The sequence below is a fragment of the Megascapheus bottae genome, chromosome 19 (genome assembly GCF_031878675.1).
Source record: "Megascapheus bottae isolate mThoBot1 chromosome 19, mThoBot2.hap1, whole genome shotgun sequence".
NCBI lineage: Eukaryota > Metazoa > Chordata > Mammalia > Rodentia > Geomyidae > Megascapheus > Megascapheus bottae.
In genome coordinates this window covers 16,826,900-16,850,726 of record NC_143527.1, presented here as the reverse complement: position 1 = coordinate 16,850,726, position 23,827 = coordinate 16,826,900, and the positions used below count along the sequence as shown (strand labels likewise).

The window sequence follows — 23,827 nt, the reverse complement described above, 5'->3', positions numbered from 1 at the left end:
GCCCTTTGCACTTGGGAAGCAATTTGCTTCAGAAAGCATTTCAGAACTCTAAGTCTAAAATCAAAAGGTGCTTGGGAGGTTCCTTGTGATTTGTGAAAAGGGTAACATTCAACACAATGTTGCCCATTATTTTTACAGTTCTTAATTTCCATGCACTAGGGGACTCACCATTTGTTGCTGAGGAGGAAAAGATGTCATATAATAAACCACTGCCATCCATTTTGGTGCCCTCAAATGACTACACATCTGTTACAGCATGTCTCTTGGTCAGGGAGTTTTGAAGGCTTTATAGAAAAATATTCCTGCCCTGTGTCCAAGGGATAGATTCTCAGAGGTAGATATTAAACTTAAAGTAGCCTAAAAAAATCCCAAAGCCTGTGAGGGCAATTGGCATCCTTCCAAGATGCCAAGATCTCCACAGGACTATGAGCATGATGTGGCAGAGTGATCAACTAACATAGGTTGAAGCACTGAGTTCAAATGATGCCCCGTACCTGAGCATGTCTGTGTGGGAGTTATTCCAGAAACACTATTTTGATGATCAAGGTAAGCATTCTCTGGATCCTCCCCTAAAACCCCCACAAAATACATCACTAGAGGCTTTGAATTCATCCAATTTGGGGTAAACATTCTTGCTGGTGTCTGATTCAATATTATACATTTTGTGAATGAATAATAAAGTACTGCTTGAGTTTTAAACCTAACTAACATACTTTTTGGTGTAGGAAGGTAAAAATAATGATTGTACTTTGGCACAAGAATTCTTTAGTGCTGGGAACTGAACCTAGGGCTTTGTGCATGCCAGTCAAGTGCTCTATTACTGAGCCATGTTCCTCATCCCTGGCACAGGAACTTCCTGGAGGTAAAGGAAGCATCATAAGATTCCTGCTATCCCATAAATAAAAATCTATTCATAGCAATGTGTATTTCCAGAATTCAGCCCACCAGAAGCCCTTCATGCTTCTCAATTGTTTAATTTGTGTGGAACCATCTGGGCATAATAGTACAGTGCTAATCCTGGCACAAGATTCTGCTTAGGTTTTGTTTTGCTTTGCCATTCCTGGGGCTTGAACTCAGGGCTTAGGCACTGTCCTTTGGCTTCCTCAAGGCTAGCACTCTACCACTAGAGCCACTTCTGGCTTTTTCTATGTATGTGGTACCGAGGAATCAAACCAGGATCTCGTGCATGCTAGGCAAGCACTCTACCAGTAGGCCACACTCCCAGTCCTGGTTAGGTTTTCTAACAAGCCCAGGTGGTGGCAGGGCAGTCACTGCATTCAGGACACATAGGTAACAAGAGAGCCCAGAAGAGAGATTAGAATACAGGTAAAAGACAGCTCGGGAAGATCCTGAGGGGCAACCTTAGCAATACTGAAATACTTTCATAAAAGAAAGAAGACATTGCCACAATGCTAGGGTGCTAGTCAACTTTTACTGTACTCCTTTTGGCTGATTTAATGAGTCCCGGGTGTGTGTGGTTCTGAAGGTCAATAGCATTATAATTTTATCCATAGACATCAAAGCACTGATTTTCTTTTTAAAAATTAAGATTTTTCTATTATTAATGAGCCTGTAGAGAATGTAGAATGCATGTTTAGTAGAAGCAAAGTTCTAGGTTCAAATCTTACACACATACATCCTAAAATGTTAGCTTTTCATTATTCATAGAAATTTCTGGAATTTTCCTGAAAATATGTATTATAATTAAGGCACTGCTTATTATAGTATTAGTTTACCTTTTAGGCAGCCTGCAACATTATATCCATTTAAATTACACTGGGAATTGTTAATTGTTTTTTGTTTTGAGATAATTACCACCCTCTGCGCTTCATGGTATTTTTGGAAAACAGTGCTGCTTCTTTTCTCTTTTTCTTTTCCTTTCTTTTTTCTTTTTATTTGCTAGCCCTGGGGCTTGAACTCAGGGCTTGAGCATTGTCCCTGGGCTTTCTCAAGGCTAGCACCCTACCACTTGAGCCACAGCACTACCTCCAGCTTTTTCTCTGGTGTGGTACCAAGGAGTCGAACTTAGGGCTTTGAACATGGTAGGCAAGCACTCTACTGCTAGGCCCACTGTTCTTTTACTGTTTCTCTTCCCTCTCTCTCTCTCTCTCTCCATCTATCTCTCTCTCTCTTTCTCTCTCTCTCTCTCTTACTTTTTTTAAAGTATTTTTTAAATTTATTTTTTTAATTGTCGGGGTAATGTATAGAGGGGTTACAGTTACAATCGCCAGTAGTAGGTGCATTACTTCTCACACATTGATACCCCCACCCTCATTATTGTTTCTTTTGTCTTTTTTCTCTTTCTTCTTTTTTTTTTTTTTTTGCTAGTGGTGGGGCTTGAACTCAGGGCCTGAGCACTGTCCTTGGGCTTTTCTCAAGGCTAGCACTGCCACTTGAGCCCCAGCACCACTTCCAACTTTTTCTATGTATGTGGTACCGAAGAATCAAACCCAGTCCTTGTGTATGCTAGGCAAGCACCCTTACCACTACACCAAGCTTCGGGTCCCTCATTACTGTTTCTTAATGATACAACTTGCTTACACCAAAAGCTTTGATGTCTCGCTTCCAGACTAGACTGACAGAGGGCTTGTTTTTACAGTGTGTCTAACAACAAATACCCTCAACTATCCTGTTTACTGTCTCCTCTATGTTTAAAGAATTTGAATTTTTAATGATCCTAATTTATTACAGGATAATCCCCAGTGATAAAGTCAACATTCATTATTAATGCTTTCTGGGCTAAGGCAAATGGAACAAGGGAAACCATGCAGTTAGCTCAATCTTCCTGCTCTTGCTACAGATAACAGGTAGTACATGATTCCATTCATACACTTGCTTATTACAGAGAATGACTTATATAATTCCCTGAACCTCAATAGTATGGATTTTTCAGAAGGAAATTCATTGCAATGTTTGGATAAAATAAAGCTGGTCTGTTTTCATGGTGACTCATACAAACATCATTCTTTAATTTTGAGAAAAGCTGGCAAAGAAATGCTAATCTTGAGATAAATGACATATATACCGTTTTACTTTATGTTATTATTTGGTTTTATTTGTGCTGGTACAGAGGCCTGCTTGGCTTATGCCCATATTTCACTTTCCAGCTTTTTGCTAGATAATTGGAGAAAAGAGTCACAGACTTTTCTGCCTTGATTGCCTTTGAATCTTAATCCTCAATACTAGCAAAAAAAATAAATTATATATGTTCACACACATATATTTATATATGCATACATAGTTTTATTTTTTGCGGTGGTTGTGGGGCTTGAACTCGGGGCCTGAGCACTATCCCTGCCCTGAGCACTGCCTTTTGTTAAATGAACATAAGAGTTTCATGGTCCAGATATCACTGGCTCATGCCTGTGATCCTAGCTACTCAGGAGGCTATGGTTTGAGGATTGTGAGCCCAGGTAGAAAAGTCTCAATGAGAATCTTATCTTCAATTAACCACTCAAAATACAAAAGTGTCACTGTGGCTCAAATGGTAGAATGCTAGCCTTGAGCACAAAGATGCTCAGGGACAGTGCCTAGGTCCTGAGTTCAAGCCCCAGAACCGACAAAAAAAAAAGTTTCATAGACTTTCCTGCCAGGACTGGTTTCAAAACTTGATCCTCAGATCTCAGCCTCCTAAGAAACTAGGATTGCAGGCATGAACCAACAATCCCCAGCTGATGTATGTATGTATGTATGTATGTATGTATATATATGTATGTGTACATATATGGTAATTATTTATTGAACATTATCTGCATTCCAGAGAGCTGATATGACAATCCTTTGTTTGCAATTGTATATTTTTAGTTTTACAGAACCTTTGTATATTTTCTTCTCAGTTCCTTCCTTCAAAGCCTACAGGATATAGGAATGCATTGTGTCAAGTGAAGAATGAGAGATTGCACTAGAACTTAAGAATTCCAAGCTGCCAAAACATGCTCTTCTCTTCAGATGACAGCGTACAACCAACCAACAACCAGCCAAACAAATAAACAAAGCAAAAGCAAAATCATTGAAGTATTGAAGCATTTGTCCAGAAAATTTGCAAACACCTCTGACACTCATGCCCATAAGAATCCAACTAATCTTTCTTCTTGCTGTCCACAATGGGACACATGTACCACTGTGTTTAAGAGTTGTGTTTCTTGTTGAGCCACATTTCTATTCAAGAGTTATTTTATTTCAATTTCCTGGTGAGAACTGGTTTGACTTTCTTCTTTCAAGGACAATTCAAAAAGTGATTGAGTCTCAGCCTTATTCCCTATTCCCAAAAGCCTCAGTTTGTATAAACCAATTATAATATATTTTTCTGTGCTGTGCAGGCTCAATATTCATTTTTTTTTTGCCAGTCAGGGCCTGAACACTGTCCTTGGGCTTTCTCAAGGCTAGCACTCTATCACTGGAGCCACAGCACCATTTCCAGCCTTTTTCTATATATGTGGTACCAAGGAATCGAACCCAGGTCTTCATGCATGCTAGGCAAGCACTGTTACCACTAGGCCAAACTCCAGGCCCCTCAATATTCATTTCTAACAGTTACTGGTTGAATGCACAAAAATCTTGATTCTGTCATAACTTCTTAATTGATACTTCTTTATTAGAATATCTCATAATTACTATTAGGTCAATTTGAGGATATTAGGTTTAATGTCATCAGTAACAACAACGATAATGATAATGATGGCATTGATGATGATATTTGGTATTGTGTGCTTCTGATCTACTGTATTAGACATTAGATATTAAATTTATCCTATGCTTGGAAAATATCTACATGCTTACATTATTTCTGGAGACCTAGAAATGTAAACGATTTTCTTTGGCCTTTTATTTATTTTTTATTTTGTGTGTGTGTATGCTGGTACTGAAACTTGAACGTAGGGCCTCACACTCTTGTTTCACTTTATGCTGAAGGCTGGTACTCTACTGCTTGAACTGCATTTCCACTTCTGGCATGTCACTGATTAATCTCTTGGATATGTCTACCCAGGCTGGTTTTGAACCTTCATCCTTATATCTCAACCTACTGAATAGCTAGGATTATGTAGGTGTCAGCCACTGTAGCCTTTTAAATATTAACTATTAAGGTGGTTCACTGCAACTATTACTGAATCAAAATAGCATAACTTAAAGATGAACTAGACCAATTCCAGCATTTGAATACATTGAGACTAAATGAGGCCAGGTGGCTCACACCTATTAATCCTAGCCACACAGGAGGCTGAGGTCTGAGAACTGGTTTGAAGCAAGTCTAAGCAGGAAAGTCCTTGAGACTCATATCTCCAATTAGCTACCAAAAAAGCCAGAAGTGGAACTGTGACTCAGTGGTAAAGTGTTGTCCCTATGCTCTTTTGTTCAAGGCTAACACCCAGGCCCTGAGTTCAAGCTCCAAGACACTCCCCCCCTCTCTCTCTCCCTCTCTCCCTCTCTCTCTCCTCCCTCCCTCCCTCCCTCTCTCCCTCCTTCCCTTCCTTTCACACACACAGAGCAAATGGTTTAAAAAAGAATAAATAGTAGTTTCAAAGTATTGCAGTATTTTTATTTTATTTATTTATTTATTGCCAGTCCTGGGCTTACGCTCAGGGCCTGAGTACTGTCTTGGACTTTCTCAAGGCTAGAGCTCTACCACTTGAGCCTCAGCACCACTTCTGGCTTTTTTCTATGTATGTGGTACTGAGGAGTCAAACCCAGGTTTGTGCATGCTAGACAAGCACTACCACTAGGCCAAACTCCCAGCCACAGTATTTTTTTTTAACCTTAGGATAGTCATTGTGCAGAAACTAACACATACTTTATACACATCTGCTTTCCATCATCCAGAAAACTATCATCACTATCAAAATAATGGCCACTTTCCTTATCCCAGGAGTTCTATTCCTCAATGTAGTTCTTGCCTATAGAAACAAGCAAAGAGAGTTTTAAGTTTTGTATTGCCAGTAATGATTATTCATAGTGTCCAGTTACCATTTTTTTTCATATGGGGGCTTGAACTTTCTTGGGTATTGTCCCTGAGCTCTCTTTTACTCAAGGCTAGTGTTCTACCACTTTGAGCTACAGCTCCACTCCCAGTTTTTGAGTACTTAATTGAAGGTAAGAGTCTTAGGGGACTTTTCTGCCTGGACTGGCTTTGAATTGTGATCCTCAGATCTCAGCCTCCTGAGTAGCTAGGATTATAGGCATGAACTATCAGCATCTGGCCAGTTACAATTCTTTTTATCTCTCATGGTTTAGATCTTCAACATAATATATGTAACATATTATATGGAATATAAAACATATATTGTAATATATTATGCACTATATAACATATTATATGTACTATATAGCATATATTATGTAATATATTATGTACTATATAACGTATTATATATTACATCACATATAATATATGGCATATAATAATATAGCTATATATAGTGAAAAAAAGGGAGACAATCATCAAGTACCTGATATCTGAAATAAATACATTGTTATATTAACTCTTTCTGACTACAAGGTCATTAAGAAGAAACTTTGGCTAATTCTATCTGCCCAATACTATTCGAGAGCCACGCCACACTCCCTTGCTTGTCATCTTTTGGCTCATTGAAAGATGTCATGCCTCCAAACCTTTGTGGCAAGAAAAAGTGGGATGGAACAAAATGCCAACTAAATATGAGACTGTCCTTCAAGGCCCCCCCAACAGCTTTCATCTATATGATTACAACAGGGTCCCCTTAGACCAGCACTGTCCCGAGAGGGAAAAACACAAGCCACAAATGGAGTCAACATACGTCATTTTCTCTCTTCCCTTCCCTACAACTCCCCTCCTCAAAGGAAAACTGTGGGATCTGATGCTATCTTTAGGAATGCATCCTCTTTTTTGCCAGTCCTGGGGATGGAACTCAGGGCCTGGGCACTGTCCTTGAGCTTTCTTAAGGCTAGCACTCTACCTTTTGGGCCATAGCACCACTTCTGGCTTTTTCTAGGTACGTGGTAACCAAGGAATTGAACTCAGGGCTTCATGCATGCTAGGCAAGCACTCTACCACTAGGCTCCCAGGAACACATCCTGTTAACTGAGTTGAATTATAAAACACAGTTTCTGCTGGTGAATTGGTTGTTGATGGGTGGGGGAAACCCATGCTTCTCCTTTTTTTGAGATGAGTTCTTTCTATGTTGTCTAGCTGGTTTTGAACTTCTGGTCTCAGGAGATGCTCCTTCCTTAACCTCCAAGTGTAGAGGCACTACCACACCTAACTCCTCACCCACAGTTTGGGACCAGAGGCAAAGTATTGTATTTGTAATGACGGAAAAGCAAGTTCATATTTTTTTTTCTAGTAACAAACTGGTCAGTTTTTTTCTTTCTTTGAGAATTTTAGTATTAGCTGATAGTAATTATACAAGGGTGTCTTTCAAATGTTACATTTCCACATATTTATGATGTATCCCGATCAATCATACCTTCTATCACCTCTACTTCCTCTTATCCCTTCCTAAAATAGTTTCAACAGGTTTCATTATTATTTGGAGGTGGGGGAGGGTCATGGGACTGGGCAGTGTCCCTGAGCTCTTCAGCTCAAGGCTACCACCCTACCCTTGAGCCACAGCCCCACTTCCTGCTTTCTAGAGAAGAACTGGAGATGAGTCTCACAGCTTTGTAGTGCCAAGGCTGGCTTTGAACCTTGATCCTCAGATCTCAGCCTCCTGAGTAGCTATGATTACAAGTGTGAACCACCACGCCCAGCTCAGGTTTCATTATTTTTATAGCTGTAATCTACTTCAACCTTATTCATTCTTCTAAATTGCATTTCAAAATTACTCACCCTCTGCTTTTCTGTATCTCTTCCCCCTCCAACTGGTGATTTTTCACTGGAAAGCCTTTGGCCAATAACTAAAAATGAAGAGAAAGCGGATATATTTGTATTTGGTTATCTGAAATTGGATAGGGAAGGGGGGGGGGGGAAACAAGATGAGGGGTGGGGGAGGGGGAAAGGGAAATGGGGACCATGACATGTGAAAGAGTATCAATGTGTGGGAATTAAGGCACCATTTATCTGGCAAATATCATGTAACCCTTCTATTAAATACAATAAAAATATATTTTAAAAAAGTGAGGAGAAAGAATCTTCGAATCAGGGTATATCTGGCAAGCAGGTGACTATCTCCTTGACTCTGGCAGATATTTCGTTTAACAAGGACTTCACTGACACAATTTAATTAAAATAAGACCCTGCACTCCACAGTCCTTAAACCTGGGATAGAGTCAGATGTAGGACAAACTGCCCCTTAAAAGACAAAGAACTTCACCTCTCCTAAAGAAAGTATACAGATTTGAATTTTGGACGTTTGCCACATTTTGAAAGTTTCTGGTAATTGGGATTATTTTAGGTCATGCATATTTATAGCTCCTCTTCCACTGCAGTGGTTACTATAGCAGCCATACCTATCATTTATCGTCTAACTGCAGGGTTCCCTCACTTGACCCATCCTTCCATGTTAGGTAGTGTAACCGCTCAAGGATTTGCATAATTGTCAGACAGTTCACCTTCCTCTACTTCAGTTTTCTCTGACCTAACACTTCTACCACTTTAAATTTATTCTATCTGTCCTGCCTCTTGCTTACTACTTATGCCTTTATTTAAAAAAAAAATTGTCACGCGTTGTTTTAAAAGTATACAAATTCAGGAAGCCTAACAGAGGATGAAGGAGGATGCTTATATTGGATGTAGTTTATTTGCATGTATGAAAATAGCTCGGTGAAACCTTGAAATTGTTTTAGGAAAAGGGAAGGAAGAGAGGAGGAAGGATAGACAAGATTGTCGGGATGCACTGTATACGTGATGGAAATGTAACAATGAAATCCTCTTTGTACAACTGATGTATACTAACAGCAACAACCACCAAAAAAAAAAAATACAAATTCGATCGCGGTGAAGAATTTCTGATGTTTCTGAAGTAAGAATGAAGAAATGCCCTTCAAACCCAAATCATAGGTGGGGACAGATGTGGGAAGGTGTGGTTCCTGTCCTTTTAGGGACATGACTTACGGCTGTGGGTTTTTTCTTTCCCCCTTAAAGAGGACATTAAATATCTACTTATGGCGATGGTGAAGGCGAGGGGGTCAGCAGACTCCCCGTGCGTCAATCACCCTGCCAGGAGCCGTGGAGATCACCATCGAATTTTGCAGAACTGAGTTGTGCACACGACAATAAAACACAACAAAAACCGCTCAGAAACAGAAGTCGTTGCATTTCCTGGATCTTCTCTCTGCTTCCTTTCCATTCTCCAGCCTGGGGTCCAGCTCTGGCCTTCCTCGGCCGCCTCCTTCCCGCTCGTGGGTGGTCCAGGTCGACTCCTCCGCCACCCCCATCCCGGCTCCCCGTTCTGTTCCCGGGACTCGAGACTGGTACCCGGGAACGGCCCGATCCGCGCATGCGCACAGCGTCTTCTCGCGTGAACGCATCACCCGGCGCTCCCCCCGCGCCCCACCTCCTCCCCAGCTCGCGGGTGGACGCGGGCAAGTGCGGGGCGGGGGTCTGCAGTAAAGCCAGCCTTTTACTCTTTCATGGAGCCGTGCGCAGCAGAGCTCATTTTGCTCTGCTCGGCACTTTACCTGTCCTCGGGATCGCGTCCGTTCGGGCGCGCGGGCGGCCCCGGGACAGTTAACCTCCAGGAACCGGGCAGAGGAAGGTGATGCCGAGGAAGCCAGAGCCTGGGCCGCCAGGCCGCGCGGCCTGAGGCGCAGCCCCGCCCACCCCGGCCTGCCCGCCTCCCATTGGCCCATGCGCCCGTCCGTCCGCCCATGGCCGCGCCGGGCCGCGCTGCTTTCCTGGCTACCTCGGCGAGTGTGGGGCCGCCCTCACCAGAACGAGCCTGAGCTGGAGCCGGCTTCGGGAAGCTCGGCGGAGAGCAAGGCCGGGCGGCGCCGGGGCTGAGCATCGCAGGGCGGGCGGGCGGGCGGGCGGCAGGGCCGCGGATCTCTCCGGGTGCCACACCACCTGTCGCGGGTGAGACGCGGTAAGGCTGGGATGCGGCGCGCAGTGCGGGCCTCGGGGCGCGGGGCGCGGGGCGCAGGGCGCTCGCCGGCCTTCCCCGACCCGGCCCCGCGAGCCCAGCGCGGCCTCCACGCGGGCGGATGGGCACCGAGGCGAAGGGGAGGGGCCGACCCGGTCCGCACGGTCCTCGGCGCCCGCGCCCCGGGCTCTTCCCGTTGCATGCTTTGGGGACGCGCATTCTGGGTTCCCCCGAGCGCCAGTGCCAGGGCGTCCCTGCCACCCCGACCCGGAGTTCACGGGCGTTCTGCCCTCCGTTCGTGCCAATTAAAGACACTTTGTGGCTCGCTACCCCTTTGGAAGCATCTAGTGTTGGGCCGAGAGGTAGGCGCGTGTGTTCCTCGAAAAGAGTTACCGCTGCTCAGAAACTTCCAAGATGGGCAGGGTCCTTCCTGTCCATTCATATGAAACGGTGTGTCCTGGACGCTCTCAATAACCACCTGTGCTTGGTGTTGTGGCTTTAGATTTTTAAGGTTTTTTTTTTGGGGGGGGGGGGAGTTCTCAAGATAATTCTAGAAAATTGATGCTTCTTGTGGTTAGAAACGTGATCGCAGTAGCCGAAGTGTGCCCCTACAAAACGTCTTATCCTCTTCATCTGCGGATTACTTTGTGCCAATCACTTGTGAGCAAAACAGTTAATAGCATTGTTATTTGTGTCACTTCTGGCAGTCGTTGGGTATTCGTTGTTGTTCATGGGCTGGGCAGTGTTCTCTAAATAGATTATCTATGGATAACCTTTTGAGGTTGTACTGTTATTATCTCTCAGTATACAAACCAAGAAATAGAGGCTTTGGAAAGCTTAGTAATTTTCTCAAGACCACCGTTTTATAAGTGAGAGTTTGGATTCAAACTCATCAGTCTTAACTTTATAGCGCTTGCTGCCTTCTCTTTATAAACCATCTTCAGGTAATTGCAGAGTAATAGTCATGACATAAATTTTTGTTTTCAGTTTTCAAAAGATTCTGGAAGTTAGAGAAAGTCCTTTCCCTACCAATCAATAAGTAATTGATTATATACTACAGATGTCACGTGACTTGCAGAAATGGGAGATAAGAGTTCAAATATTGGATCTTTAGTCACTACTGAGCCCTTATTTGTCACCTGCACCTGCATTTTTTTGTGATAGAAAGCCTTGAAAGTTAGCTATAGAGGCCTGAAAATGCAGATGTATCATGCTGTATCATGCGGTTGTAGGAATTGCTGGGTAATGTTTTTGTGAAAGTTCTTCATCCTTTTGAGATTAAGATTCCTGCTCAGTCGATGTTACTGAGAAAGAACTTCTGGCATGTAGCTTTAGAAGGTGCTTACTTATGTTTGCTTTATTATTTTTTCATATACTGATAGCAGTTTTTTTAAGTCATAAAAGAAAAACTCATTTCAGAAAGTTATTAGTGGTATAAGGGTTCATTGCAACATTTCCACATATGTACACAATGTATCCTAGTCAACCTCCTCATTTGCAACCCTCCCTCTTCCCCTTTTTAAAACAATCTCTACAGTTTTCATTGTTCTGTTTTCATACATGCTAACAAACTACTTGGACCCTGTTAATCCTCATTCACCTTCATTAGCCCTCAGCACTCAGGCTGGTTCCACCACATCTCCAATAGACCTTGTTTTGCTCTGTGTGTGTGTGTGTGTTAATTGCACCAAGGGTTTTCACTATAGTGAAATGTATAGTGTGCATATATTTTACTCAGATAACTCTCTATTGCTTTCTCAGAGGTTTTTGTTTTAAGCTAAAAACCTATGATGTTCATGCATAACTTGTATTTAATTTCATGAAAGTGTCTGTATTGGTGTTTTGAATATTATCTTCAAATGGTTGTGTGAGGGGGCTTCAATTTAACATGCTCACTTATATTTATAGTGCATCTTTTCCTTTTTTATCTTTTTGTGGGTCTTGGGGCTTGAACTTGGCGCTGTCTCTGAGCTCTTCAGCTCAAGGCTACCTCCGTACCCCTGGAGCCCCATCCTTTCTCAAAAATTAAGATATTTTAGACAGGCACTGGTGCCTCACATCTCCAACGTAGGTACTCAGAAGGCTGAGATTTGAGGGTGGCAGTTCAAAGCCTAGACAGAAAAATCCATGAGATGCTTATCTCTAATAAACAATAACAACAAAAAACTAGAAGTGAAGCTGTTGCTCAAGTGGTAGAGTGTTACCTTTGTGCAAAAGAAACTCAGTAATAGCACCCAATCCCTGAATGTAAGCCCCAGGACCAGTGTGTGTATACACATTTGTGAAAACACCATACCACACACACACACACACACACACTTTTTTTTTTAACAGTAAAAAGGGAGAAAAGTACTAACTAAAACATAGAAACTGGTAGCTGGTAGCTCATGCCTGTAAATCTAGCTACCCAGGAGGCAGAGATTTGAGGATCACAGTTTAAAGCCAGCCTGGGTAGGAAAGTCTGTGAGACTCTAATCTCCAGTTAAACTACCAGAAAACCAGAAGTGATACTGGGCCTCACAGTGATAGAATGCTAGCCTTAAGCAAAAAGAGCTAAGAGACAGTGCTCTGAGTTCAAGGCCCGAAACCGATCACACACACACACACACAAAAGATAAGTTAGTACGATGAATATGATTAGTTTCTCCTCATTTGGTCACAGACTGGTGAAAATCTTTCCCAAAGTAATAACAACTCATCTTTTGGGAACATGTGGGTGACAGCTGATTCTAAAGTAGTAATTAGGCAAGTTAAGATTCACATTCAAGTGTTACCTAACTGCAAAGCTTGTGCTGTTACCCGAGTCATGACCTCACTCTATGCGAGCAGTGTTGCTTTCTTAACAAGTGTTGACCATCTTCTGTCTGTCCCTACATCCCCCAGAAATCCTGGGAGAGTAGTCTCCAGTAGCTGAACAGTTTCAGTCCTAACAATCCTGCTTGTACACACCATGTAGAGAGACATTTCCATGGCTCCCACTTTAGCTTAAGTTCTGGTGGTGAAGGACAGAGCAGGGTGAAGGGCATTGGCTTTACTGGGTGAGAAGTGAAGTATGTCACATAAATTTTAGTAAGCAACTTTTTTTTGCATACATATCAAAATTAGAGTCTCACCTTCTTTTGTTTTCTTTTTACCTCCCTCATGTTTTAAAGTTTTATTTGGGAAAAAAAGTGGGGAGTTAGGTGCCTCCCCCACTTTGATTGTGCCTCTAGAAGCCCCACCATTCAGTTTCTCTTTGTAACTGTCCTGGTTCTAATCTTGACAAAGATTGTTTTTCTTAAGCTTTCCTTTTAAATTGTATCTGTTGGTTTTTAAAGGTGCTATGAAAATTACTTCTGTATTTTCTTTGATATTTTAAGCTCTATTACAATCAAGTTCTCTATTAATCTGAATATTCTAACACTTTAACTTTGTAATTATAGTGCTTTTACCTGTGTTCTCTCATTTGGGCATCATATCAAATGACTCTGTCATGACTGCAAAGGTTAGAAAGACGAAATTCAGCATTTGATAAGGGAAAGATCTTAACCAAGAACTGAAAGTAAAAAGTTCCATGGATCAGAATACTGATCGTAATTGCTGATTACATTGTTGTAAGGGAACTCAGTTGCTAGAAACAGAAGCCACTGCTTAAAAGGCCAAAGTCTTTATTGGAGAATGGGTGGACAGCTGGTACACTATTGTCTCAAAGACAGCCAGCTCTGAATACAGCTATCACAAAGATTATATAGCCCCCCAAACCACAGCAGGTATATGGAATGTGTCCTAACAAAAGTAGTAAAATATATATATATATATATATATATATATATATCAAAACAAAACAAAGACACTTAAAGCTAATAAAGTAATTGAATATCAGCAAAAGCAAAAAAAAAAAGAAAAAAATCAAAAGTGGACACAGTCAAGGGAAATCAAGGACCAATTATCTAAGGGAAGTGAGACTTTCCTGGAACTTAACAACTCAAGACACACTAATATGTCAAAGAATGTCTTCTATTAAGGCATTTTGCTTATAACCCAGGCTCGTTACCTCAGCAAAATGTGAGGGATTTTTTTTGTTTTCTGTTTTTTGTTTTGTTTTCAGATCCTCTTTTATTTAAGATAAAATGTATTCCATGTTGCTTTAGGTTTGCTTACCTCACCAGTATTTTGTGATAGTGCTAATCTAATTTTTTTATGTGTGTGTGCCAGAGTTTATGTTGTGACAAAGAATGTTCACTCTCTTTGATAGAGCCATTTAGGGTTTTTTTCCCTCTAACCCAAGTATCATTTTTTTTTTTTTGCCCGTCCTAGGGCTTGGACTCAGGGCCTGAGCACTGTCCTTGGGCTTTCCTCAAGGCTAGCGTTCTACCCCACCTGAGCCACAGCACCACTTCTGGCTTTTTCTGGGTATGTGGTACTGAGGAATCGAACCCAGGGCTTCATGCATGCTAGGCGAGCACTCTACCACTTGGCCATACTCCTGGCCCTGTTGTTTTCTTTTGTTGTTGTTTGTTGTTGGTGCCTGCCCTGGGTCTTGAAGTTATGGCCTGGGAAGTGGCTATCTGTCCCTGAGATTTTTTTTGCTCAGAGCTAGCATGCTGCCACTTGAGTCACAGCTGCACTGTTGGTATATTTATTTATTGTTTGTTTGTTTTGCTCGTTAATTGGAGATAAGAATCTTTTGGGGTTTCTTGCCCGGGCTGGTTTTGATTGAACTTCAATCCTAGGATCTCAGCCTTCTGAGTAGCCAGGATTATAAGCATAAGTTACCTGTATCTGACTTCTTCTGTTTTTTAACACTGCTGTAAGCCATCTTTTGAGTTGTGTGGGGGGGAGAGAAAGTTACTTAGTACATATTTTTTCTACTATTGTGGGTATAACAATATTATTAGTAATGTGGTATATTTGGCACAAGAAATTTGTGTAAAGCCTTGATGGGAGCTGGGGCTGTGATTGTATATACCTGCAATCCTAATGGGAAGATCCTGAGTTCAAGAGCAGTTTGGGAGCTGCTGGTATCTTACTTTTAGCTTCTAAGAGATAGGGAAGATTGAAATTTGATTGCAGAAAAGTCCTCATGACTCTTATTATTATTTTTTAATTAAACAGCAAAAATACATGGTTCAGGACCAGTAGTTTAATGGTAGAGTGCTTGCCTAGCATGCACAAAAACCCGGTTCAATTTCTCGGTAACACATACATAGGAAAAAGCCAAAAATGATGCAGTGGCTCTAGCCTTGAGATAGCCCAAGGACAGTGCCCAGGACTGGCAAAAATAAATAAATAAATAAAATACATGATTCAGAGTTGAGCTAGCAAGCCAAGCTAATATCAGGCCTTTGAGTTCAAGCCTTAAGTTCAAGGCCAAGCTAGGTACTGGTGGTTCATGCCTATAATCCTTACTACTTAGGAAGCTGAGACCTGAGGGTTGCGGTTTGAAGGCAGCCTAGGTAAGAAAGTCTGAGAGACATTTATCTCCAATTAACCATCAGAAAACTGGAAGTAGAGCTATGGCTCAAAGTAGTAGAATGCTATAGCCTTATGCACAAAAGCTTAGAGATAGCACCCAGGCCCTGAGTTCAAGCCCCATGACTACCAACAATAAAGAAAAAGTTCAAGGTAAACCTTTGGTAGGTAGCTAACACCTGTCTCAAAAAAACCAAACTTTAATCTTAGGAAGCCTATAGTGAGGTCTACTTTAAATTTACAAACAAGGGAAAAAGGGATACCAGGTTATTGGGGGGGGGGTTGGGTTTATGTTCATAGTTTTATTAAAAAAAACAAAACAAGACAACCTTCTACATAATAGGACTAAAGGACTTTCCTGGTGATTGATTGCTAAATTGTGTTGAATTTACATTCTGCAAGAGCTAAACAGACATGGATGGCTTAAGGTTTAAGTAGGAGATTGTGTAGTCCTCATTCTGGTCCTAGCATGTGGTAAGTGCTATGTAGATGACTAAATAATTATAACATAGATTTAAAGAGAAGAATGAATCAACTTCCACTTTATGGAGGATGATTAATCTTGTATTAGAATCTTCCTTTCTGTAAAACAGGCTTCTGTGAGGGAATGAGTACCATTGGGGTGGAGTAAGGCTAGACAAAAGGGTGAATGAGAATGAATGTAGTTGCTTACACATATGAAAACAGTACAGTGAAACCCCTTAAAATTGTATTAAGAAAGAGGAGTGGGGCTCGAGAGAGTATGAAGTGGGTGAGGTTGAGCAAAATAAATTCCATACATGTAAACAATAGCATAGTGAAACTCTTCCTTGTTCAGTGTTATATCTTAAATTTTCAAAATATTGTGAGCTGGGCACAGTGACTCATGCCTATAATCCTAGCTACTCATGAGGCTGAGATCTGAGGATCAAGGTTCAAAGTGAGCCTGGGCACTAAAAAGTCCACGAGACTCATCTCTAACCAGAAAAACCAGACGTGGTGCTGTGGCTCCAGGAGTAGGGTAATAGCCTTGAGCTGAAGTGCTCAGGCCCAGAGTTCAAGTCCCACAACTGACGATAAAAAAGCCCAATAGAAATGTAGATATAGAAAAATTGAAGTAAGCCAGGCACTGGGGGCCTCATACTGAGGATGAAGATTTCAAATTAGCCCAGTCAGGAAAGACTGGCATCTCTCTAATTCACTATCAGAAAAGCTGGAAGTGGAATATTGGTTCAAGTGGTAGAGTGCAAGCCTTGAGCAAAACAACTCTGGGACAGTGCCCTGAAGTTGAGTACATGGCAAATCCTTAAGTACCACCAAAAGATAACCCTCCAGAATTTCAGATTGAGAGATTTATATAGTCAATCAAATTTCACCTTGAAAAATGGAGTGTTGAAGGGAAGGGAGGAGATATATGGAATAAGGAAGCACAACATAAACAATTTCAAGGGCTGAAAAATTTAGGACAGGTAAGTGGAATTGGACATTTCAGTTTCTATCTCTGACCTTTTTCTCATTTAAGAGCTTTAAAGTGGTTGTGGGGAGGGGGAAGACAGGTTTAAAGTAGGTAATGTCTATACCTTGTAGTAACTCTAGTTGTGATTCAAGGATTTACATTTAGATACGTAAGTCCACTTATTAGAGAAATATGCCATTAAATGTAAGGTTTGTATACTTGATTGTGAGTGTGTGTGTGTGTGTGTGTTGCTGTCCTGCTTAGGGAAGGAAGTTCTGTAAATGATATTTGGGCCATAATTACATATTGAAGCAGTATTGGATGAAATATTTGGTCTTTGTTCCTGTTCTGGCACAAAACTAAAACTCCTTAAGAGTTTCCTGAGTGGCAAGAATGTCTTTTATTATTCATTATGACTCCTTTGGATCACATCCGTTAATGCAAAAGAGGTGGGAGCTTCAAAACAGGCCTGCTCTCTGTGAACACTGAGCAGTTTTAGAGTTAGAACACTGCCTCACCCTTGACTCCAGGAAAGGGCATAGCTACATAAATCAGGTTTTCTTGAGTTCCTCCTTGCCAAATATATGCAAGTGCTAGGAACCTGCTATGCTCTACTCCTTCCCACAGACTTTGTATATCTCGTCATCCGGCTATTAATTAGTGTCTTTTCTATACACTTTATAATAAATTAGATATGAGTTTCATTTTTCCTTGAGTTTTGTGAACCAGTCTAGCAAACTGTCAGTTTCCTTGGGGGAACCCAGATAATATATACTGGTTGGTTAGATGTATAGGTGACCCCTTCTGTTTACAGTGACAACTGAAGCCAGGGCCGATTTGTAAGGCCAGGTCCTCAACTCTGTGTTCACTGGCGACAGGGTCAGAATTGAATTCAGTTATGGGACACTTCCATTGCTCTCTGCTGAAGAATTTTAAAATTCTAAACCTTTGCATACATCTGGCCTCACAGATATGCTGTATGGTAGGAGAGGAGCCTTGTGTGTGTGTGTTCACAGGATTGTTGTCTGAAGTGTTTGTATGAATGTGTAAAAGAAAATCTAAAAGATATTTTGCTGAGTTCCACAAATTAATGAAAAGTCTCCCACCCTCGCTCCATGACCTTTGATCTGAGGTATTTTCTGTTGCAATCACTTTATAATCACCATGGGCTCAAAGAAGAGAAAACTCACTGATAAGCATCTGATGGTTTGCTAGGATCTTGAGGCCAAATTGGGCTGCTAGAAAGACCTTGATGCAAAAATATATACGTATATATTTTTTTAAGTTGCTTATTTGAGCATATGCCTAATTTCCTATCTACTTGGGAGGCTGTGATCTGTGGCACCAAGGCAGCCCAAACATAAAAGTTGTATCTCTGCCGGGAGTTTGGCCTCGTGGTAGAGTGCTTGCCTAGCATGCACAAAGACCCAGGTTCAATTCCTCGGTACCACATACATAGAAAAAAGCTAGAAGTGGTGCTGAGGCTCAAGTGGTAGAGCTCTAAGCCTTGAGAAAAGTCCAAGGACAGTGCTCAGACCCTGAGCTCAAACCCAGGACTGGCAAAGAAAAAAAAAAAAGTTGTATCTCAAGTTAATAGCAAAAAGTGGGAAGTGGAAGTATGGTTTAAATGGTAGAGCTCAAACTTTGAGTGAAAAAGCTAATCAAGAGCACAAGACTATAAATTCAAAAAGTCTCTGGATTGAAGTCCTTGCTGACCTCTGAATTGAAATACCTGTAGAACTGAGTCAAATAATGCCACTATCACTCAGACTGCTCAGTAAGAATGCATATACATGTGGATGTAAAATATAGGTAGCAGATATTATATTGTGCTTTTCAAATCACAGGAATTTGTAGCTGTTGTTTTTATTAGGGGGAAACAGCATTTTTTGCTGAAGAAATAGTGAGTCACTACTTTATAATTGTGAGGCATAAGCATCTCTGGGCACCGACCTTTGTACATGCAACCATATAAAAATGTAAAAACCATTCTTGGGTCAAGGACTGAACAAAAACAAGCCACAAGCCCATCTTGGAGTGCCAAGTGCCACTCCTGTGAAACAATATTGTTTTGTCCATAAAACAATACAGCTGAGACACTGGAGCCATTGACTTGTCTGAGGATGAAATGTGAAATATAGTGAGCATTTTTCATCATTAGTAAACTTATTTTGTCAGATTCTCCTATGGAAACATGAGGAAAAATAGAAATGGGGGAAAGTAACAATTCTAGATTGTCTTTGTAACTTTTATATAAATGTGGAATCATTGGGAAATAAAAGCTTACAGTAAATTCTTCTTTTAAAAACTTGCTCTTCGGGGCCAGGAGTTTGGCCTAGAGGTAGAGTGCTTGCCTCGCTTGCACAAAGATCCGGGTTTAATTCCTTGTTACCACATACATATTAAAAGGCCAGAAGCGGTGCTGGGGCTCAAATGGCAGAGCTCTAGCCTTGAGAAAGACCAAGGACAGTCCTCAGGCCCTGAGCTCAAGCCCAGGACTAGCAAAAAAAAAAAAAAAAGTTTGCTTTTCAGAGATATTTTTGGTAGAGGACTTTGGTCTCATATCTGATAGATAAATGCTGTACCACTTGGATTATATCTCCATTAGTACCCAGGCTGAACTCAAACCAAGATTCTCCTACTTACTGCCTCCTGTATAGGTGAAATCATTGGTCAGCATGCCTGACTTCTTTGTTTAGATGATTCTTACTTTCTGTGTAGGCTGGCCTTGAACCATAATCCTCTCAGTCTTTGCCTTCCTAGTAGCTGGAAGTAAATGAATTATACATGTAAGCCATATTTCCCACAGGCATAGGAATTTTTTTTTTTTTTGCCAGTCGTGGGGATGGAACTCAGGGCCTGAGCACTGTCCTTGAACTTTCTCAAGGCTAGAACACTACCATTTGAGCCACAGCACCACTTCCGCTTTTTGCTATGTATGTGGTTCTGAGGAATTGAACCTGGGTCATCATGCATGCTAAGCAAGCACTCTACCACTAGGCCAAACTCCCAGCCCCAGGAATAAGAATTTTTTAAACTAGGGCCGGGAGTTTGGCCTAGTGGTTAAAGTGCTTGCCTAGCATGAGCAAAGACCCGGGTTCGATTCCTTGGTACCACATACATACAAAAAAGCTGGAAGTGGTGCTGAGGCTCAAGTGGTAGAGCTCTAGCCTTGAGAATGTCCAAGGACAGGGCGCAGGCCCTGAGCTCAAGCCCAGGACTGGCAAAAAAAAAAAAAAAAAAAAAAAATTTTTAAACTATATTTTGGATTTATAAACATCATCTAAGGTACATATTTTTTAATTTTAGTTTTTTATTGTTACTATAAAGGTGACATACAGAGTGGCTATCTAAATACAGAGGACATTTCTTTTTGGACAGTGTCACCCTTCCTTCACTTTCTCCATTTGTCCCTCCCATCCCCATTCACAAGTTGCATAGTTCATTTTCAGCATAATGCCCGTGAGTACCATTGCTGCATTTTTCACCCTTTTTCTTCCATTTAGTATGTGTATTTGATAGTATTTATTTCTCTCTTAATTTGAAATCACTGAAAAACAGGTTACACACACATAATGTTTTATATATATATAATATATATGTTTATGAGATACTACTTGTCCCCCTTATACCTTGTAGTGCATATTGAGAGCAAGAGTATATTATATATGACTATCAAATTCAGAAAAATAGAAATTACAATGCAGTCTCTTGTCTTCATTTAGTTTTCTCAGCCATACTCTTTATAATTTTTTTTTTTTTTTTTTTTTTTTTTGCTGGGCACAGTGGCTCATGCCTGTAATCCTAGCTACTCTGCTCAGAAGGCTGAGATCTGAAGATCTCAGTTCAAAGCCAGCCTGGGTGAGACTTTTATCTCCAATTAACCACTAGAAAGCTAGAAATGGTGCTGTGGCTCAAATCGTAGGGTAGTAGACTTGAGCTGAAGAGCTCAGGGACAGCACCCAGGCCCAGAGTCCAAGCCCCATGACTAACAACAACAACAACAACAACAAAAATTGTAGGGAAATGTAGACTAGTCCATGGTCAAGTTTTGTATTTAATTATCATCTATTCAGTTTTAATGAATTTCATTAATTTTTAATCTTTGTCTTTTGTGGCATTAATATTTTTGAAAAATACCCCATTTGTTTTGTTGTATTTATTTCTTGATTGAGGCAGGGGTCGGGGAGGCGGGAAGAGGATACTGGAGCTTGAACTTCGGGTATGAGAGACTCAGACTTTTCTGTCTTGGTTGGTTTCAAACTGTCATCCTCCAGTCTCAGCCTCCTGAGTAGCTAGGATTATAGGTATGAGCTATCAGCTCCTGGATCAGGTCTTGGTTCTTGATCCTGTACATGGTCATATTAAGCAACACATTTATATGAAATACCTAGAAGAGGCAAATTCACAAAGACAGGAATAAGGTTGGTGGTTGAGGAAGGAGGCATGAGTAATAACTGTAATAAGTGTTCATTTTCTTTTGTGTTATGAAAGTGTTTTGGAAGCAGATGGAAATGACAACTGTGAAATGTTGAATTTTGAAGCAAGGCTTGGTGGCACAGACCAGGGAGGCTGAAACAGGAGGATCTTGAGTTTAAAACCAGTCTAGAATGTGCAATGAATCCTTACCTCAATAGCGAATCTTTCCATTTAAAATAGACCATTTTATAATATATGAATTTTAAGTCAGTAAAAATTAGTTTCTAAAAAGTCCTTATGAGGGCTGGGAGTTTGGCCTAGTAGTAGAGTGCTTGCCTAGCATGCACGAAGAACCGAGTTTGATTCCTTGGTACCACATACATAGGGGAAAAAAAAAAAAAAGCTGCAAGTGGTGCTGTGGCTCAAGTCGAAGAGTACTCGCTTTGAGAAAGCCCTAGGAATAGTGCCCTGAGTTCAAGCCCAGGACTAGCAAAAAAAAAAATTTTTTTTTTCAGCCACTGTGCCTAGCTAATCTATGAAATTTTAAGGAGAAATGTGACTCATTTTATGTTGCAAATGTATAATACAAGTGCTAGAGAGGTTAAGAGTAGGAGGATCAGGAATTTGAGGACACCTGGCTACATGTGGTTTCAGGACATGAAAAGGATTGCAGATTCTGATTCTTGGTAGTAGAACTGATAAGTAGAAAAACCACTACCTGCAGTTAATAGTTACGGTTTTCCATTTTGAAAATTCCCTTATGTTTGTGGTGGGTTACTTCATATATTTTCTAGACAATTGACATGAATTTTTATATTTACACATTTTCTAAGACAAAATTCTAGACATTAACTTCTAAATATTAAATATAATGCATTGGAGTTGGGAACCAGTGACTCACACCTGTAATCTTAGTTGCTCAGGAGACTGATACCTGAAATTGTACTCTGAAGCCAGTCTAGGCAGGAAAATCTCTTTATTTGCAATTAACCAGCAGAATACCAGAAGTGGAGCAGTGGCTGAAGTGGTAGAGCTTAAGCTGGAGCGAAAAAGGAAAAGAGCTTAAGGTCCTTAGTTCAAGCCCCAGTATTGGTACCAATAAACAAATGCAAGATTTTTGGATAGCTTTTTGGCCTGAAATGTATATATTTAAGTTTTCCTGTCATTTTTCTTCCTGCTTCCAAATTGAATTCTCAGACTTTTGGGGTTTTTTTTTGGGGGGGGGAGGTAAGAGCAGTACTGGGACTTTGACTCAGGGCTTTGAGCTCTTATTTAGCTTTTTTTGCTCAAGAGAAGCCATGGCTCATTAAAATAAAACTGGCTCTGGTGGCTCATGCCTATAATCCTAGCTACTCAGGAGGCTGAGATCTGAGGTTCTTGGTTCAAAACCATTCTGAGTAGAAAAGTCTGTGAGACTCTTACTTCCCAATGGACTACTTGGAAAACAATAAAAGTGATGCCATGGTTCTAAGTGGTAGAGTGTTGGCCTTGAGTAAAAAAAGCTCAGAGTCAGCATACCAAGGCCTTGAGTACAAGCCCCAGAGACAGAATATAATATATAATATATATATATTATATATTGAAAAACAAACTCCTTTTGATGTTCATTAAATGCTAATTTGCTTCTTAACATTTCAATTTATTTTCTCCCATATGGAGACACACCTCACCTCACTGGTGCAATAAGAAACTATATGTTTGGCACAGAGTCTGGCATATGATCAGTGTAAAGAGTTAGTTGTGGTTATTATCTCAGGAGCTCAAGAGTGTTATCAAGAAAATTGACTTCGTCTCTACCATCCCTGCCTTGGTACAATTGCAAAAGTTTAAATGCTTTCTGAAATAGCATGATGGCTCAGGGAAAGATGACCTTTCTAAACTTGCTTTTGAAAACTGACAGCTCAATGGTTTCTTTGCTTTGTTTCTCTGAAGGTGAAAGTAAAGATGTTTTCCCGCCTAAGAATAGCCACCACTCCATGTACTTTGGCATGCCGTCATCTGCACAGGAAAGAGAAAGGCAAGCCACTCATGTTGAATCCAAGAACAAACAAGGTTAGTAACATCCATGCAGTGCAAACTTTCCTTCTTCCTGGTACAAGTCTGATAAAGCAACTGGATGGGTATTAACAGTTTTACACTGAAAGAATTTAGCACCATTTGCTTTCTTTACATAAAAGAAAACCATGGCTACTTTACTTCTCCTGAACTTCATCCTTCACAACTTTTACCACCAGAAAAAAAACCATAATTGTGCCATAATTGTAGCCAAAAAGCAAAACACAGCAACTAAGAACAACACTGAAAGCCAATTTTCTTTTTCTTTCGTTCCTTTTGGGGGTATGTGTGTTCTTTTTGGCAAGATAATGGTGTATTTACATTTACTGAGCCTGTAGCATACTCAACTTGGGCCAGTCAGTTAAGTCTTTGGAGGGTGGAGTCAAAATTATGAAGGGAACCTCCACCCAGCTGTTAAACAAAAATCATCTCACACAAATAACTTTGCCCATTAAATGGGCAACAGCTTCAAAAA

At 40.8% G+C, this 23,827-nt stretch overlaps 1 protein-coding gene and 1 long non-coding RNA gene across 6 annotated transcripts in view; one reads left to right on the top strand and one right to left on the bottom strand.

The window, feature by feature from the left end:
* Window positions 1-9,692, bottom strand: part of LOC150049670 (uncharacterized) — a 33,625-nt gene extending 23,933 nt beyond the window's left edge. For 3 of the 4 annotated variants that reach the window (XR_016538817.1, XR_016538819.1, XR_016538820.1), the window contains exons 1-2: window positions 9,592-9,692; window positions 7,802-7,869 (exon numbers count right to left, since the gene is read on the bottom strand). This is a non-coding gene — a long non-coding RNA (uncharacterized LOC150049670). The remainder of the gene's footprint in view (window positions 1-7,801; window positions 7,870-9,591) is intronic. The other variant, XR_016538818.1, reaches the window with a different exon arrangement.
* Me2 (malic enzyme 2) overlaps window positions 9,516-23,827 on the top strand; it is a 53,605-nt gene continuing 39,293 nt past the window's right edge. Inside the window, exons 1-2 of one of the 2 annotated variants that reach the window (XM_090353081.1) lie at window positions 9,516-9,995; window positions 23,230-23,349. In XM_090353081.1, the coding sequence (XP_090209207.1) occupies window positions 23,242-23,349 (108 nt within the window). In that variant the 5' untranslated portion in view covers window positions 9,516-9,995; window positions 23,230-23,241. Of the gene's footprint in view, window positions 9,996-10,345; window positions 10,355-23,229; window positions 23,350-23,827 lie in introns of those variants that run through there. The other variant, XM_090353082.1, reaches the window with a different exon arrangement.